The sequence below is a fragment of the Pagrus pagrus genome (assembly GCF_965226575.1).
Source record: "Pagrus pagrus genome assembly, chromosome: 21".
Taxonomy (NCBI): Eukaryota; Metazoa; Chordata; class Actinopteri; order Spariformes; family Sparidae; genus Pagrus; species Pagrus pagrus.
In genome coordinates this window covers 2,509,913-2,529,011 of record NC_140208.1, presented here as the reverse complement: position 1 = coordinate 2,529,011, position 19,099 = coordinate 2,509,913, and the positions used below count along the sequence as shown (strand labels likewise).

At 45.3% G+C, this 19,099-nt stretch overlaps 1 protein-coding gene across 2 annotated transcripts in view; it reads right to left on the bottom strand.

Annotated features, from left to right (window-relative positions):
* Nucleotides 1-638: 638 nt before the first annotated feature.
* Nucleotides 639-19,099, bottom strand: part of LOC311250415 (glutamate receptor ionotropic, NMDA 2C-like) — a 48,053-nt gene continuing 29,592 nt past the window's right edge. For both annotated transcript variants that reach the window (XM_084342085.1, XM_084342086.1), the window contains 8 exons: nt 14,173-14,341; nt 12,155-12,308; nt 11,554-11,679; nt 10,548-10,777; nt 7,429-7,589; nt 6,722-6,909; nt 4,796-5,028; nt 639-3,552 (listed from right to left, as the gene is read on the bottom strand). In XM_084342085.1, coding sequence (XP_084198211.1) covers nt 2,020-3,552; nt 4,796-5,028; nt 6,722-6,909; nt 7,429-7,589; nt 10,548-10,777; nt 11,554-11,679; nt 12,155-12,308; nt 14,173-14,341 — 2,794 coding nt within the window. In that variant the 3' untranslated portion in view covers nt 639-2,019. The remainder of the gene's footprint in view (nt 3,553-4,795; nt 5,029-6,721; nt 6,910-7,428; nt 7,590-10,547; nt 10,778-11,553; nt 11,680-12,154; nt 12,309-14,172; nt 14,342-19,099) is intronic.

The window sequence follows — 19,099 nt, the reverse complement described above, 5'->3', positions numbered from 1 at the left end:
AAGAGGGAACAGCGAGCCAGATGCCGTTTTTCCATCACATCTGTCAGCCTGGCGCTACTCGGTTTGACTACCTGTCCCCATCCCCGGCAGTACTATCGAAGAACCAGCGCTAACAAAGTGGCTCCGCTAGTTCAGCTACAAACACGTTTCATTTCCTCTCACTTCTTCACAATAAAAGCCCCCCATTATTAAGTCATTTAAAAGCTTTTATTGTGAAGCAGCGTAACAGGAAACGTTGTGTTTTCAGCAGCAGTCACTGAACACGACTCCTGAACCAGCTAAAGTGAACACGATGAAACGGTAAAACACATCAGATGTTTGAACAAACAGGACGAGAGAAACTAAAGAGACTCAGTTAGAAGATACTAAAGTACTGAGAGCTTTTTTAAAAACCTCTTTCTCTCAGGTTTCCTGCACAGACGTGAGTTCAGTATTGAGTTTAGGGGTCAGAAGGTGCTTGTCACGGGTTGGATGCAGTCGCGAGACGCAGGTTCGGCTCGACTCAGTAAAACTGGTGATGGAAAAGCAAAATCAGCGCGACCAAGCGTGCGGGTTGAAAAACAGCAATAGTTCCCATGAAGTCAAAATCGATGTTTAAGACTACGGACAGGAGGATAAAAAAGAGGCACGCATGCACGTTCATCCAAAAAGGCTCTTTAATTGGTCTAAGTGATTAATTACAGGGTGAGGGAGCCAGGTAATATAGATACTAGAATAGCTTTCAATTACCTCATTTTAAATTTGATCATGTAACAGTTAGAGGGGAAAAGAGAGATGATGAGGGAATATAAAAGAGTGGAAAAGAGAGAGAGTGATGAAAATCTTAAATATAGGCCAACTGATGAGAGTTAATACAGTAATAATAACAAATATTCCAGTAAATCAGCAACAGCTTTACAAAAAAGAAAAAAAATGTGCCAGAAGTGTGATTAGAAAACGTTTTAAGAGTGACTATAAATTACTATCATATGTAGAATACATGAATATGACACTAACCAGCCTCAAATAACACAATTTCTCTATATCGATATAGTATTTAGATGCAGAATTAATTCATCGTGAGGCCCTGTGTGATGTTGTGCTGTACTGAGGCCTCGCTCTGAGACCCAGTGAGGAACAAGAAAACCCATGGGTTAAGACACCTAGTGCTGGTCAGTGCTGTCCCGATACCTTTCGTCACTTTTGCAGATTGTGTTCATATGGACTGCTTTCACAAAAAGTCTCTGCTCCCTCTGCTGACTCGTCACTAAATGAAGACTTGAAGGGTTTAGCTCCAAAACATTTATACATCTTTTAAAAAGAAGTTACCTGAAATTCATTAACAGATGTCTCAAAATGATTATTTCATCCTAGAAAATACTGCCGCTCGTCTGTGTCTGTGTCTGGAGTCAAAATGTTTTTAATATTGAACGTCTTCCTTGTTTTTTTTGGAGTTAAACTCTTCGCGTGGACGTCGGCAGCTGTCCCTCACATATCTTTGCTACAGTGGCTGCTTTGTTTTTGGTGGCTGTATTTTTAAAAGAGACGATTCCCTTTTTTCCCCTCAACCTATTTCTCCTCCCCGTCTGTAAACAGTTCATCTACTCAAGGCTTGAACCACCCAAACCGTCCACATTAAAAAATATACACAACACACACACACAGCATGAAAACTCTGGTTATAGTTTAACCATGCGCCGACACCGTGGACCGTTGTAAATCTTAGTGCACATTAAAGCACGAGGAAACACACAAGCGTTGTCGTAGGAAAGTAGCAAGTGAGCAAAAACCTGCCGATGCCGGCTTTCCACAGCTTTCTCGAGGATAAATTGGTAACAGTGCAGTCCTCTTATCTTACTTTAGTGTACATCGAATAAGTCCTAAACATCTGTTTAATCTCCAGACCGAAACTTCTATTCTTTACCACAAAAGTCACATAGAAAATCCACAAAAACTTCAAGTCATAACTTCTCCCCCTTACATTAATCTAATCTCTCTACAGTCCTCCGTTAATCCAAAGTATCCGTCTCGTGAGATCCGTCAAACCTCAGACTCCAGACTTGACACCCGTCGCCAGGGACGAAGCACGCAGGGGCTTCCCGAGGGTTGTCCTCCCTGACCTGCCAGGACCTCCGATCCAGTCTGGGATCCCTGATAGACCCCGTAAGCCCCATACACGCTGTCCTGGTACAGCAGAGCCCGCTGGCTTCCACATCTCCCACCACCACAAGCCAGCAGCTGACACACTGGGCTCGGGTGGCCGCTGGAGGCCTGGCTGTGGTGCTGCAGGTCTAGGGGGCCGTGGTAGAGGGGTAGTCCAGGGTATGAGTTCAGGTACTGGGCGTACTGTCTGCTGAGCAAACTGGTGGCTCTGCGTACCATCCCGCGCCCTAACCCGGTCCCGTGTCGGACTGCTTCTCCGTAAGTGGGGAGGTGGGTGGAGTTGGAGTAGCGCAGCCTCTGGCCCTTACGCCCATTGGGCCTCCTCTGGTCCTCCCGTATGTGGAGGTAGGCCTGGTTCCGTGGGAGGCACAGGTTGTTTCGAAGGTGGGCGGGGTTGTAGGGCTTCGCAGGTGTGGTCGGCGTGATGATGCATGGGAACAGGTCTGGCACGGTGGACGGTGATTGACTGGACAGCGATGACTGCGATTCGTCGAGCTGGCGCATCTGCTCGCTGCCCCACGTCGCTTTGAGGAACGAGGGGCGCCGGTTCCTGCGTCTCCCTCTGAGCATGAGGTCCTCCGGGGGCCAGGAGCTGTAGTTCTCCACCCGAGGACACATCCCCTCCCCTGGGTAGATGCTGTCGACGCTGGGGGCGGAGATGTGGTTCTCCTGGAGGTGATTGGCTTTGAGCTCACTCAGCGAGACGGGACTTTTGTCCCTCTTTTCCTGGTCCCTGTGTTTGATCCTCTCCATATCCCTGTCGTCACACTGGAAACTCTTGGACCTCCGTTTCCGTCGGGATAAACCTGCTTGAGGCGAGGACATCGGGTGAGAGGCGTAGATGTCGGGTAGCTGGAGATCCGTGTAGGGGATGAAGGGCGAGTGAGGATGGGCGTCTACGTAGAGTCTCCCGGTGGTCTGGTAGTGGTGCGGGTGCTGATGAGGGAGTGGCTCGCCCACGGCCAGGTGAGGGGTGCTGAGGCTGGACACAGGAAGCGGCCGATCATACAGACATGAAGAAGAGTGCGTCGGAAGCGTGTAGCGTAGCGGCGTGGGCCTGGTCACACCCCTCTGCTGCTTCAGAGAGGTAACAGCCGTCAGAGGTGGAGAGATGGAGCGCTGGGGAATCGAGCAGTGATTCTCCGTGACGTAAGCAAATCCTCCCGGCACGGCCTCCGTGGCCACTTGCGGGACACGAATAGGCAAGGTGCCGCCGTGACGGCTCAACTGCTCTATGGTCTTGGTGGCGTTGTCCAGCGACGTCTCGACATTGGCAGTGGAGACCAGGTCCTTGGCAGTGCGAAGCATCTTTAGCATGTTTGCTTGAGCGTAGTTGGAGGTCAGGTCCGGTTTGGCCAAACCAGATGAACGCACAGGTTCCTCGACTCCATTGAAACAACTATAAATACCCTGAGAGAAGACAGAGAATGACAAAGTGTTAAAAAGATAAAGACTGAAGAAAGAAGAAGAAGAGGAAGAGACAAGACAGAAGAATTAATCACCTAATCATTTGTAGTTAAATCAATAGTTAGTATGACCTTGAGTCAACCGAGCGGCCCTCAGGGGACAATTTCAACCAATTTTTGCTCCTCTGAGCGACGATCCAGCTCCCAACTAATAAAAAACTCCACTGGCAAAAAAAAACCTGATTTCATTAATATCTCATTTTATCACCGAGGCAAGACTTAGTCACAAATTCATTATGCATTCTCCCGAGACTCAAAGAAAAACAGTTTAAGCTGAGAGGATTGCCCCAATAAACGATCATGGACACACACACACACACACACACACACGCCTACAGTCCCCCGCAGAACAAACCGTCTCTAACTGCATGGACAAACACAACCAAATCCCATGACTGCTCTCTGCTTACAGTTGGTTGAAAGATCCTGAAAGAGCCAAATTTAATTTGGCCCTTGGGGCCGCCCCATACGGATTAATGATCAGATCGTCATTTAGCCGTTAATCTGATAAAACCCGGACCCGGGCACAATGGTGTAATTACACGGCAGAGGAGCGCAGAGGCTGGAGTCCACAGACATTTTCCCTGGCTGTTACTTCAGCCAGAGCTTTTTTGCCTCAATAACCACATTCCCAAACAGCGGCATCAACACACTGGGTACTAATTTAGGCTAATTGCAAGCGAACATTAAGTAATCAAAGTTAAATGCTGAGTAAACACCAGAATTGGTGCCGCTTTTCTATCCTTTCATCTCCCCTCTCTGCCCTCCCCTCTCATTCTTAACAAGAACGCGGCGCCATTTTAAGCTAATATTTTTAACAAGGCCCTTCAATGATACCATGTAATTACATGCAAATGCACATCCATCTGCACCCATTTATCATCACATAAAAGAGATTTCATGTAATAAAAAAAAAAAAACAGCATATCACGCTGAAAAAAAGCAACCGAGCAGCCACTCAGAATCAAAATAATCACCCAGCCAATATTTCAGTCACTCAGCCAAGCTGTTACTCAACTAATCCAATTACAGGCAGCCAATCAGTCACTTAACGAAATAATCAATGTAAAAAAAAAATCAGTGAAGCGGTTTCTCCACCGCACTTCCAGCAATCAAACCAAACCGAGAGCAACCCGGCTTCCCGACAAAACAACCAATCAATCAACCGAGTGATTAGTGAATCTCACCCGACTGATGGCCAACATGAAGTCGAGCTTGTGCGACTTGTGGAGCGAGTGTCGCAGTTTCCAGTAAAGCAGGTGCTCCCAGGCGAACACCAGCAGGCTGAGGCCCATGGCCACGAGCAGCATGTAGAAGACGCCCGCCATGTTGTCGATGTCCAGCTTGCTGCTCATCACCTCGTTCTTCTCGTTCTGGCAGATGCCCGACAGCCACACCGTCTCCAAGCGCTGGGTGTCTCCTGGAGGGAGGAGATGGAAAGATTGACTATGAGATGACCTGACAGCCTGAAGAAGACAAAGAGACACGATAGCTCACAATAACATCGAAATAACCATCTATGGATGAGCATTTATATTGTGTTGGAAGTGCTGCACACTGCAGACTAAGTTTTAAGACACGTTTTACATTTTGTTTGTTTTTCTTTGCACTGGCTTAAGTGAACGACCCACAGACATCAGCAGACTTATTGCTTCCTCTAGGAGCTTTTTTTTCCCCATTTATACCCTGTTAGCGTCCTGGGGGAGTTGATTTGAAGCCAAGGATTAATTATGACTGGGGAAACTGTGATATAGTTAGCTTAAATAATACGGAAGGGCCCTGAAAGATCAAAGTAAAAGGATGCCTAATGCCAGCCGAGCTTAGTCATTCACACAACACACTTGAATAGTTTCAATGACAGAAATGCTTCCAAGTCATAAACACGAGAATCTCTCCTTCGCTGCTTTCCGTAGTCAACACATCCTCACACCTAAACAACTGCTTTAACTCTTGGTTTAACCAGCTCAACTTATTGGCAGGACTCGAAAATATAAAAATCCGTACTGAAATCGGCCGGAGGAGAGCTAGTTAGTTTGGGTTTTATTTTACTTGCGGCCTTGATCAGTAAAGATCTTCTCTCTTTACAGTATTCTCAATATTTCCTCGATTCATCACAGGGCATCACAAGTATTTGGGATTTCATATCCAAACGTAGATTTTATAACTGTTCACATTTACCTCTCATTTGTGCAGCGAGTTTCCTGCTTTTTATTCCGGGTGTTAAATCCTTCCAGCAGAATTACCTCCATGCTGGTGAACTCGTCGTCTATTATTTGAGTCTCTAACTCTCCATTTTGTTTTAACACAGAGCGTTGAATCCTCCCCTGCTTCCCGACAGAGCTGGATAGAAGGACGAGATGAACCGAGGCGTCTGCGTTGTCGGCCAACATACAAAATGGGCTGCGGGTGCTGCACCACAAACACTATCGAATTAAAGCTGCAAGTCAGTGCTCAATAAACTCAGGCCGACTGACTGACTGATTTTCTGTGGTGTAAATGCACTTCAGCGTGCCAACAAAGCATCTTTTGAATGAGACGAACTAACACCTCCATCAGCCTTCATCACCACATAAGCTGCTCCTCCAGGCCTCTGAACAGGTGGCCACCCTCCTGATCTACGTCCTCCGCAGTGGCCTCCAGGTAGCACGGCCCGTTTTATCCCTCAGTTACGCATCTTGACCACAAACACACTGTTTATTACATCATCATGGAAAGCTCGGAGTGAGTGCGAGTGTGTGTGTGTGCGCGAGTGTGCGGGGGTGCTGTTAAGCTCTCAGAGGAGGGAGGATATTAACTCCACACCGGCGGCTGTCATGGTGAGTGTGTTTGTATGTGTGTGTGTATAGGTAGAAAGGATAAGTGTGAGTGTGTAATGGAGATAATCATATCCCGAACACTCCCTGCTGTTCTGCAGGATATTAACTCTTCCCTGTAAGCCCACTTCCCTGCTGACAGAGCACACACACTGAACTGGACTGATGCCAGTCGCACGGTTCACATACAGCGAGGACAGAAACAAACACAAACAGATACAACGCAGGAAAGTGTAGGAGTGTGTGTGTGTGTGCGCAGGCATGGGGGGGGGGTTGTGTATATTATCATCATGTGCCCACCGTCTCCCAGAAACTGCAGCAGCGCCAGGTCAATGGGCCGTTTCCAGCGGGAGTCCTTCTGCAGAGCGATGCCGTATCCTGTGGTGGCGAACACTTTCCCGCTGCCGATGGTCACCAGCTTGCAGCCTTCGTCTTTCCCGGCCATGTAGTTCAAAACAGCGGCGTCGTAGATGAAGGCGTCCAGCTTCCTGCATGCAAATAGATCGTCTTCATTCGAGAGAATGTTTAGAAAAGTTCTTAAATACATGTGAGAAGTATATCTCTACAGTATCAGTGTTTTACCCCATTAAATATAAATGTTGTACACTTTAAATTGCTTCTGACCACTTTTACATTTCCTCTGCTCTGCAGCCTGCTACACAGTCTTCATCAAACATCTACCCGGCTTTTTAGAGTTAAAAAATCAAATATACGCGTGTTGTAATGGGTTCACAATGTGCAAAGTCACTTGAAGCGTTCCGAGTTCATTCTTTGTGAAGCTTCAACGTTTGACAGCACTTTACTGTACAAACGAAGCTGCAGCAGACGTGACTTTTCTTCATCTAAAAATACACCCGTCACATCGACTTCAACACAAAGAGCATCAAATCTCTGCTGTATCACCTACATTATGATCATGACTGCTCTGATGTCTCACGGAGGATCTGTTAAATATAACCTCTTGTCTAAATCGTGTAATATAGTACAAAATGTCCGTCAGGCCGTACCCGGTTTTGAGGCTCTCCAGAGCTTCCTCCACGCCCTTCTGGTTGTACTTTATCATGTGTGTGTGCATGTCGAGGTAGTTGCTGCGGATGTTCCTCTCCGTGCTCCCGTTCGGGACCGTCCCAAACCGGAAAGGAGGGTAATGTTCGTGTGGTTTCTGGAACTGTAGAGAGACAGAGGAGGAGGAGAGAGGAAGACGGGGGAGAAAGATATGAGAGAGATGAGGAGAGGGAGACAAGAGAACAGAGGGAGGTGAGAGAAGAAGAGATTCGGTAAAGGAGGGAGAGAGAGAAGGGAGTGAGGAGACAATGGAAGGAGAGAGGAGAGACTGAAGGAAGGGGAAGGTGGGGGAGAAACGAAGAGAGATGGGTGGTGATGAGGAGAGAAGAAAGAAGAGAAGACAAAGTATAGGGAGGGATGATATTTTGAAAAAGTGAAGAAAGTGAGAGGAGGAAAGAAGAAAGAAAAGAGAGTTTGGAAGGACAGAAAGGGAGAAGAATGAGTAGAGAGGAAGTGGACAGGAAGGAAGTGGAGAGAGGACAATGAAGAGAAGAAAAAGGTAAAAGGAGAAAGGAAAGGAAAGAGGGAGATGAAAGGAGAAAAGAAAACAGGAGAGGAAAATAAAGGAAAGTAAAAGAAGAGAAGGAAGGAAGGAAACAAGAGAAGAGACAAGGAAAGGTAAAGAAAAGATGAAGAAAGTAAGAGAGTAAATGAGAAAGGAGGAGGAAAGCAAAGGACAGGAAAGAGGACAGGAGAGGAAATGGAAGCAGCCAAAGAAAAATGAAAAAAATGAAGGTAGGAAGTAGGAAAGGAAACAAGAGCCGAAAAGAGAAGGAAAAGAAAAGAAAAGGAAGAGGAGAATCGAGAGGAAAGTAAGAGAGTAAAGGAGAAAAAAGTAGAGGAGGAAGTAAAGTAAAAGGAAAGATGAAAGATAATTGTGAAAAGAGGAGAAACAGGCAGCAGAATGAAGGAATGGGTCGGAGGACGAGGAGCTACTCAGTTCAATGAAATCCATTATAGACTCACTGCATCGGCCGCGTGAAACCTCAGTTTGATTAAATCTGATTTCAGCCGACAAACAAACAGCTTGAATCACTTCACCGCCCACAGACGATCCTGATCCGGTTCAATCTGCTCCCGGTCCAACTTCACATCTCACCGCTCGACGCGAGGACAGAAATACGTCCGTTAGGGCTCAATCACGACTGTAAACAGGAAGGAGATCCATTCATCTCGGTTGCGGCATTGACCTTTTGAGCCGAGCGCAAATGAATGGGCCAATCAAAACCAGAGCGTGTGAGTGTGTGTGAATCACTCATCAGCTGCGAGTGCAGTCGAGACGCCGCACGCCTTTTTTTTTATAATCAGCTGCTCGGACAAAAACGTCATTGAGACACAATTGGGAATGAAAGAATAGGCTTTTATTTAGTTCACAGGACGGCTCGGTTCCTGGTAACCCGCGTTATTATTCAGCTTAAGTAGGCTCCTGTTACATCGCTGTGGTGATCAGCTATAGTTTTCATCACAAGAGGGAGGAAAAAGTGCTCGATGAGGTGAGTTGAGTTCAGGAAAAATGAGTCCGTAATCTCTGAATCAGCTCCCAAAAGTCTCCTGAAGTATTTGGTACCGTTCAGGAGAAACACGTCACATGATGTTCTTCTTTACACACAGCTCAGTAAAATAAAGCATTACAATAACACCATGTTTTAACCATGTTGATCGCTCATTTGTGGCCCGTGTTGCAGTGTTGGTGTCCTCAGGAACTGATTTATGCTCGTCAGGTTTTTCCACATTCCTGTTATCGAGAGCCGGACTAACACATCGATTTTCCTCCTTTCGTTAACAATAAGAGAAATAAAGAATAACACTTGCTTTATCCTTTAAACCTGCGGGGATGTGAACCCGGCACTAAATCCACCTACTCCTCCGTCGTGTAGGATCTGTAGGAGTTAAAGGGGGCGGCTGAGGTTTTTGTTGTGCAGGGTGATTCATGTCGGTCCCTGATGCTGTGGGACATAATACATCTGCACAACAGTTAATGCAGTCGGTTAATTCAAGCGTAGATCGCTCCGGTGGCTCTGTTGGTCCCGGCTGGTGTCGGATCAGATGCTTTTTCCTGTAAAGCTCCTTCCAAGGTCGAGTGTGTGCGCTACAGAACAAATGTGCGTTTTCTTCTTCGACTGTTTTTAATCGTTTGACATTTGGCGATCTTGTTTTAACGGAGCGAGCAAGACGAGAGACGAGAGACGGAGACGGCGCGCGGGGGGAATATTGATGGACGGACCGAAATACTGACAGGACAAGTGGAGACTCAGACACCATCTGTATTGACAGACGGCAGTAATTGATTAGTCATTCATGCCACTGGGTTCCCCGCCGATAGGAAAAAGGACAGAGACGTTCACAACAAAGTTCTTTTACTTGACTTGATCTTAAAGGCTTTTTCTGCGACTCCTTGTCTCTCTCCCGTCCACGCTTTATTAGCCGATGCAGACTGACGGACAGATAGAAGAGGAGATGATGTGGCACGAGCTGCAGTTAAAACACAAAGACAAAGAAGGAGGTTCTGCTCCGTATCTCGCGACTCCACAAAAACAGCTCGGTTCTGTGCGTCTCAAACCCCTTTTTCCACCGAATTAGCTCGAGTTCTTGAACCTGTTCTGTTGTTTGGATCCTCGGTGCTATCTGGCCAACCAGCCCACGAGTCCAACAGGTTTGAGCAGAACCATTAAAATGAGGACGGGTCATAAACAGAGGGCGTAGCACGATGCAGGATGATCAGTAGAATCTGTCAGGCCCACTCCGGTCGGCACTTTGGATGAAGGATGTTTGGATGTTTTTTGGGTTCTGAATCAATTTATTTTTGGTTGGTTCACAATTTTCTGACATTGCCCTTGTGTATGACTCAAAAAAAAAACGCTTTGAAATCTGATATGAGCTACTGGAGCATCCTGACTGATCCTGATCGCATTTCAAAATACGTCCAAATGTGGTTTGGATCCAGACTTCTGAAAATCAATCGGGATTCACTCTGGTTGACCAGAACAGAACTGGATCCATGTTGGTGGGAAAGGGGACCTATGTGGACATTCACAGACGTGTTTTTTATTCACTCCCTTACCTTTTTGTCCGAGAGTCCAGAAACCGTGTCGATATATTGTTCCTGGATCATGAAGGCAGCCAGGTTGGCAGTGTAAGAGGCCAGGAAGATGACAGCGAAGAAGGCCCAGACCAGAACCATGATCTTACTGGTCGTCCCTTTAGGGTTTTCGATGGGGACGGAGTTGTTGAAGACGATGCCCCACAACAACCACACCGACTTCCCGATGGTGAACGTCGGACCACCGGGAGCTGAGGAAACATCGGAGGGGACAGTCAGAGACGCTGCTGATACGACTCATGCTGATGGACGACATAGAAAACAGTAAAACAGAAAGAAATCTAAAACCCAAACTATCTTCTCGACACCACGTATTTATTTCTACACGCTCTCTCATCAAGCGTAACATCTCGTGGCCTTCTGCAAACTTTCCAAACGCGGGGAACAATTTCACAGCCTCGGCCCGTTTCCATCGCTCTCTGCCACCGCTGCTCATGTGCAGCGACGGGAGGGTGCCACCGCCATCAATCACACTTTCGATTAGCACGGCGACGAATGCTAATTAAAACAGGAAAATGACCTTTCGGACCTGGAGACGAGGCACGCTCTGTCAGCGCTGCATTCTGGGATTGATTAGCCCCTCTCCCCCAAAATGCTGTTGAGGGAACTTTTAGCGTTGCAGACGCTTTACACACAGGCTCCACTGTGTGAAGCGCTTTCCAAGATTAGCAAATTAATTTCATGCATCTTTTTTTAAATGTTTTTTTTATTTCACAGCTTCTGGCTATTTTGAGGCTTTTGATGAAGTAAGGACAAATAACTACGTGTATTTTCTGCCATACAACACTCAGAAAACAGCAGACTTTTGCAAAATATGTGACGTAATTAAGGTGCTGATGTAAATCTGTGGGCTTCACTCGAGTCTTTCTCATGCGTACCTCTGGGACATTGATCCCGTAGTGATCAATTCACTCCGATCAACTCAAGAGGAATAAAATCTAAAACAAAAGAAGGTTTTGAAACTCACATTTGGCGCTGACCAGGCTGCGGTTGTAGCCGACTGGACTCAAGTATTCAAACACAAAAACTGTTATCGCCACCACGGTCAGGCACATCACAAACATCATGACCCAAACTGCTGGGCTGTAGGGCTCTGGAGGAAGAAGAAGAGGAGGAGGAGGAGGAACAAACATCAAGGATTAAAGTAAGTCTCTTTTGTACTTCCTGCTTCTTAACCTCAGTCTGTGATGGGGGTCACCATATGTGGTAGGGGGATAGCTGATGAGAAAATGAGAAGACAGAAATACACTGTTGAGGATTTTTTTTTTTGTGCTGAATTTTGTTGTTTGGGGTTTGGAAAAGGGATTTAGGTGTGTGCGCGGTACGTAAGGGGATTTAGTTGTAGGCTACAGTTATCGGCGGGATAAAAGCTTAATGGGAAGTTTTCCTGAAGCGTCTGCAGAGACAGAACTTGTGTAAGTAGGCCACACTTGGGGAGAAATGTGGGGAGAAAGACGGTGGTGGTCCACACGCTCTGTACTGTACATCGAACTCATGAGAAAATTAGATGTTGTGAGCTGGCACAATTTAAAATGGATGGAGAAGAAGAAGCAGTTGTTGTTGCTCACCGAGAAAGGCAGAGGGGGAAACTGTCCCGTTGCTGCGGGCGACCATGACGCTGATGCCCGTCTCCACAAACGGCACGGAGAAGTCGATGATCTCCGAACGCTCCTCGTTGATCGTGAGCGAGCCGATGGCCATGTCAGCTCGTCTGTACACGACCTGAGAGAAGAAAACACGAACACTGAGGCGTTGACGGAGGCCAGCCGTGTAACAACATGCTGCTTTTGTACCAAACTAGTTTTCGGTTTAAAATCCTGCAACATAAACCTGAACGGGTGAGTTTATCACAGCAAAACCTGCTTCCTCGTGTCCCAAAGGACACCCTGCCGAGATCTTCTCCACTAAAATTTTTTTCATGAACAATCCTCTTTGAACGCAGACGCTCACAATGCAGCGAACACTTTGTGCTCCACAGTGAGACTCTAATAATGGCTGTCTGCAGAGATATGAAAAAAATATTTGTCTCATCATCATCAGAGCAGAGAGAGCGTGCTGCATCTCCAGAGTGTTCATATCCAAGCATGCTTTTTTCTGAAAAGCAGGAATTTTTTTTGCAGAAAACAAAATCTGTTTTTATTATTAAATGTAGCGCGCACACACACACACACACACACACACACACACACAGATACAGACCCAGAGCAAAACGCCTGCAGGCAAAGAAACACAAGCAAGACGGCTCTCCCAGGGAACACCTGTTCAGGGCGTTTTTGCTCTCAGATCCAGCTGTGTTTGATGTGGCGCGGTGTGTGCGGGAGAAAAGTGTGTATCAGCTCCGTATGTACATGCACAGCCTCACACCACTGACCTAGATAAGAGCCATCAAAGAAAACTCTCTCGGCCGAGGCAGCGCGAGCGTCACTTAAGACGCCGTGCATCATCACCGTCACCCAACAACTGTACTGGAGTGTAAAGTAAAGGCTGCGACGATCGGTCGGTCGATCGAAAATTAGTTGCCAAACGATTAATCGTTTAACATTTGCTGGTTGCGGCTCCTTAACTGTGAGGATCTGCTACTTTACTTTGTCAGTTATGACGGTAGATGAGGAGTTTTGGGGGTTTCAGACTAATTAATTGGACAAAAGAAGAAATCTGAAGTCGTCACTTTGGGCTTTTTAACATTTCTATGACATTTTAAAGACTTAAAGACGAATCAATTAATTGTTAAAATAAATAATGATCTATGAGGAGTCACTGTGACCCTCTGCACAGCTGTGAAGCACTGACACTATCACATCTGTGTGGCAGCTGTACAAATTACTTCATTATTTTACAATTGAAACATTACCATCACCAAAAACAACAGAAGAAGCCTCGTTTCAGCCTCATAACACCGTGTACGTTATTTAAGAGTTCTCAGTTTAATTTATTATTGCAAACGACACCTTGTTTAATCTGGTTTTGGTTCGCTCTCCCTCCCCCCAACTCTACGCTACCTGCAAAGCATTAAACAGCAGGCAAAGTTAGCAAGTAGCTCGTGAACACACGTTAAAGAGCCTCTCAGGAAGACTGAACAGAGGGAGAGAGTATTGCACAAACATAACTCCAAATTAATAATAATTTATCTCCCTGTTTCCTGTTGTTTGCAAACACAATTGCAGAAACAACTTAATATGGCTCAGTGAACATCTTCCTTTTTATCCCATGACCTTGTCTTCCGACTTGATTTATTTGTTTTCAAGTTATTCCTGACCTCAACTGGATTATTCTGATTAAATAAACCCGTTATATAAGAATCAGAATAGTTATTTTTACTGTGTGCACTGTTCCTAAAACCGCTGGTCAACATTCACTGTGTTTTTGTGCGATTCTTCGCATGCCACACACCTTTTGTCGTAACTAGGCCATACCGTAGCCCAAAGCTAGATTTTCTTTTTTTTTTTTGTTAAATCTGGATGAAGATTTTAAAACACCTTGCTCTAATAACAGTCTGTACACAGTCACTGGGCGACTCAACACAGCAACACCAGCTGCTGCATTCAGGGATTTATCCGTCCTTAAATAACTCAGCCCTCGGTCTCACCTCCCCAATCATGCCGTTCCAAGTACCGCGGACCAGCTTGCCGTGTTTTCCGTTGGTGACCAGGTAGAGGTCATAGGAGAACTTGATGGTGCGGGACAGCTTCTTCAGGATGTCTATGCAGAAACCCTTACAGCACAGTTTGGTGTACGACTCAGAGTGGCCGATGATACTGTAAAAGAAGGATGAGGAAAAAGCGGCGTCATGCAAAAGAGTAAATACAGTTTTTTTTTTTTGTGCGTGTGTTTTTTAACATCTTGTGATCAAAAGCCTCGTCTTTGGCAGCCGGGGCCGCTGTTATCTTTAGCTTCTTAAGACTAAAAGCTGTTTGTTTGCTTCGTTTCGGAGGAGCGAGCGCTAAATACGCTCAAAGCAACCAGCGGAGTGAAGGGCAGGCGCTGGCTGGTTCATTAGCCAAAATCAATGTCTGTTAACAGGGTGTCTTTCAAAGAGACGGAGGAGAGCGCCTAAAAAAATTGCAAAACACACACACACACACACACACACACACACACACAGGCGGTGTGACGGCGCTCGCAGCGGATGGTTGAGTGACTGTGATGGCCTCTAATCAAAGGCCATTAAGGTGTGTAGCATGTGAGGGACGCTCGCTTCCTCTGTGCGGCCTCGCTACTTAATGGGGTGTAGAAGGAGAGAACAGAAGGACGGGAGACGGTGACAAAAATAATAGAGTAAAAAGATAATGGAGAGCCACTAACAGCGGCAGAGGACAACGAAAAGTTACAAGCAGACAGAGTGAAAAATAAAGACGACGAAAAAAAACACATTTTCTACCGAGCTAGCTGCCAAAAAGTCGGAGGCCTAAAAGTCTACGCGGGCTGAATCACACTTTGTGTTTCTGTGTGTGTGTGTGTGACTGAGATAACTCCGGCATGTCAATGAGTCAGCACAAGCGCTGAAGAGTGATAAAAAAGAGGAGCATGTGAGCGAATAAATGAGCAGAGAGACGTCGAGTCAAGAGAGTAATTAACGCACAAGTTGATTATTTTCAACAGCGCGAGGTTCATTTTTAGACAAATTTTTAAGTGCTTTTTGAAAAGACTCGCTTCTTTCACGGGAGTCAATAGCTCCGATAAACGCAGCGTTAATTAACTGCTGCAGGAGCCGGCCACCTGTCGCCATTATACACACTCCACTGACAACACACACAACCACACACACACAAACACACACTTAAAATATGCAATCTCTCTCTCTCTCTCTATCTCCAACACACACACACACATCGTACAGTATCCTCTGAGAATAAGCAGCAGTTGTGTTGTGTCGTGTGTGTGTGTTCTCAACAAAATGCCCAGAAACTAGCGCAGCGTGGAGGGAAGCACCATGAGGGAGTTCGACCAGAGACGAGGAGGATTCTCAGGTGAACAGCAGACAGGAAAAACACACGGCGAAACAACAACGAGGCCTGACAGGGCTTCAGCTTCAGCTTCAGTTTGGAGGGGAAAAAAGGAGGGCAGGAGTAAAAGGAGGACAGATGGAGGAGGAGGAGGAGGAGGAGGAGGAGGAGGATATTTGAGCTTATCACCACTGTGATCATGTAGGAATAATGAGGCAAGCACTGGAAAGTTAATTTCCTGCAGCCACTGAATCACAAATGATTATATATCAACTATCCAGAGCCATACCCTCCATACATACATATATACATACATATAAATAATGTTCAGGTTGCATACGTGGGGCTAAATGTCCACTCGACATAAGATTCAAGTCCTCAGTTGAGTCGAGGGGTTGAGGTTAGTTCAGATATGTCTCTGATAACACCAAGACAAAGAGGAGCAAAGGTTATTTATGAGAGTAAGAATTCAACAGGACGTCTCCCCAATCTTAAACTACGGTCAAGAAAATAATTGTGTGCCGTAGGAGGACAATTTATCTTAATTAGTCCAAAGAAGCCCGACCGCAAACAATGAAAAAAAGCCCAAAACACAAAGTTACAAGCAGCCCAGTGTCCCTCTGAATACTGTTCAGCCTGGCCTCGCCACACGAGTTTGCAAATGCGGATTATTCTGGAACATCTCGATCCAGTTTCAGTTTCAAAGGGACGTCACGTCACCAACGGACACACAGCAAAAACGCTCTGGACAGTCACAGCAGGGTGAGGCAATATACCGATGATGTTAGACTATATATCAGTGTTGTCTATTCTTGGCAGTCCGAGTATTCTTGGCTTGTTTGTGCGATTTCAAAATATTGAGATTTGCATCGTCCATCGTGATATCAGCTAAAAATATAGTTTAAATATTATTTTAAGGCCACAATCAGAGCAACAAAATGTGTGACGTAGCGCTAAACTAGCTAATGAGACGTCAGCTTTTGATTTCCTGGTTAATCGTTTAGTGCCACTGCAAGAAGTCGTGTTCACTTTGTGTAACGAAGGGTCGAGTACAATCTCTTTCAATCTTTAATCAAATGATTGAGTTCTGGTTCTCTGGTACGGCACTTGACAAATCCAAGATCTTTCTACTTTACTTCAACCGTAGCTGGAGGAAAAAAATAAACATATAGCACAGGACGCAGGAAAAACATCTCCATGATGTCGTCTTCTTATCGTCCTTTATTGATTTTATTCTTTTATTTATCTCTATTCTTGCATAACTTTACCTCTCTCCTTTTACTTGTCATACATTTTCTGTTCCACCTTCTTGTTTTATCTCATCTCAGACGAGGCTTCGTTGTGTTTATAGGTGCTCTATGAATAAAGTTTATTATTATTATTATCATTTTATCATCGTCCACATACTTTTGGCCATATACTGTTCCCAATTTACAATCATATGAAACCCAGAAAAGCAGCAAATCCTCACATTTGAGACGCTGCAACCAGCAAATTACATAAAACAATGAATCGCTCGTCAAACTTCTTGGCGCCACGTTTGCTGCCAAACAACGATGAAATGATCCACGTATTGTTTCAGCGCTGCCGTACATTCAGCATCTGGTCACTGCGTGTTGTGCTACATCGTACCATGTCACGTAGCCAAGCTGGATTTCAGTGTGGTACTCCTGCTCTTAATCAGGGCAGAGAGGTGGGCTCAGCTTTCTGGCAAAAGCAGCCGTCATCTGTCCAAAGAAAGGATTTTTAATGAGCGAGACAAAAAAGTTTTAATCACGCTAAACATCTGCTCTGCGGGGAAGCTGCTCAGACCACACAGCGAGATTAACTGATTTCTGGAGCAGCAGCCTCCTCTCCCTCCTCTCCCCATCTTTCTTTTTCGCTTCTTCCTGTTTGTTGGTCACCGTCCAAATGGGACACGGCAGCCAGAGAGAAATGGTGAAAGAGAAACAAAAAAAAAAGAGGGTAGGACGGAATAACACTGTCCCCGTGCTATGACAGATGTCCCCATGTCGGACAGATAAATCTTCTTTACTGGCAATCAATGTGCCATCGCGCCCAACAACAGCCGCTACATATCTCTCTCTATAATTAATGTGCCAGCCATGGTCAGCTATGCAATCTGCATAACCGATACATACCCACAGGCGAACGCACACACACACTCACACACTCACACACACACACACACACACACACACTTATACACTTAGTTCTTTGTTTTCTGTTGGCTGATGATCAAAATGTAGATTGATGTCAAACACATCATTAATGTCTAATAAAGGTGGGACACACAGTCTGCACCAACCATTAAATATTTGGATCTGCTTTCTTGCTGAGAATCAGATCAGATGATTGATACCGCTCTCATGATCAGGTGTGCATTAAATTCAAAGCTGGTGCCAGTAGCCAGTTAGCTTAGCTTAGCATAAAGACTAGAAACAAGGTGGAAACATCTGTCCTGGCTCTGTCTAAAGAGTGAAAACAATCCCTCTTTGTTTTTTACAGAATAAAGAACAGATTCTCTGGCTAGCTGTTTCCCCTGTTTCCAGTCTTTATGCTAAGCTAAAGCGCTGCTGGCTATTACTTCATAACTAGTGTAAACATATGACGTGTTAGGGCTGCACGGTATGGTTTATGGCGATTGCGATATAATTCATGATTATTATTTCATGGAAAAACTAGTAAAATCATGATGATGTGGCATTTCTCCTGGTCTCTGCCATACAAACATGTTTTATTACACCTGGAGAACAAGCTGTGTAGGCAGAGCATCTCTGCAGCATGACAAAATGTCATTAAAACACTGTTTTGTGACACATTTGACCTTTTTAAAACAATTGCATTTCTTGCAATTTGGAATATTGCACTTAATTTGCAATTAAGTGTGCGGCCCTAGACGGTGTTATGAGCTAAACTGTTTGTTTTCTGTTCTTCAGGTGATGAACAACATGTGTTGTAAAGATCAACACGTGTGGATGATGGTACACGTGAGGCTTGGTGGGTTAAATTTAAAAAGCTGTCCGTACATTTCTGCATCAAAATTCAAGTAAAAGATACAGTTTAATATCGCTCTCATATCTGTCCATTAAATGTGTCGCCAGCAGCCAGTTAGCTTAGCTTAGCTTAGCATAAAGACTGGAAGCAGGGGGAAACAGTTAGCCTGGCTGTGTCCAAAGGTTAAAACAGCGGTGTTAACAGCACCTTGTGGTTTTGTACTGATTAAATATAATATATAAAATGTTGATTTGCGAGCTGTTTCCAGTCGTTATGCTAAGCTAAGCTGACAGGCTGACAGTGGGATCAATCCTCTCATCTTTAAAAATACAACAGACACACATTTTGGCATAAATCAAACAGTTATTATCTATTTCTGGACACTTTACTCCCATAAGAAACACGTGTTCAGCTTCTGATGCTTCACATATGATGATTAAAGGAACTGAAGATACTGTATATGTGGAAACGCCTCTGGATGTATTTGTTGTCTGTTTTCTTTCACAGTGTGAGACAGTGGTCACAAGACGGGCACTTAAAGTGAGTTTACCTTTGTTTTTCAGACATCATCAC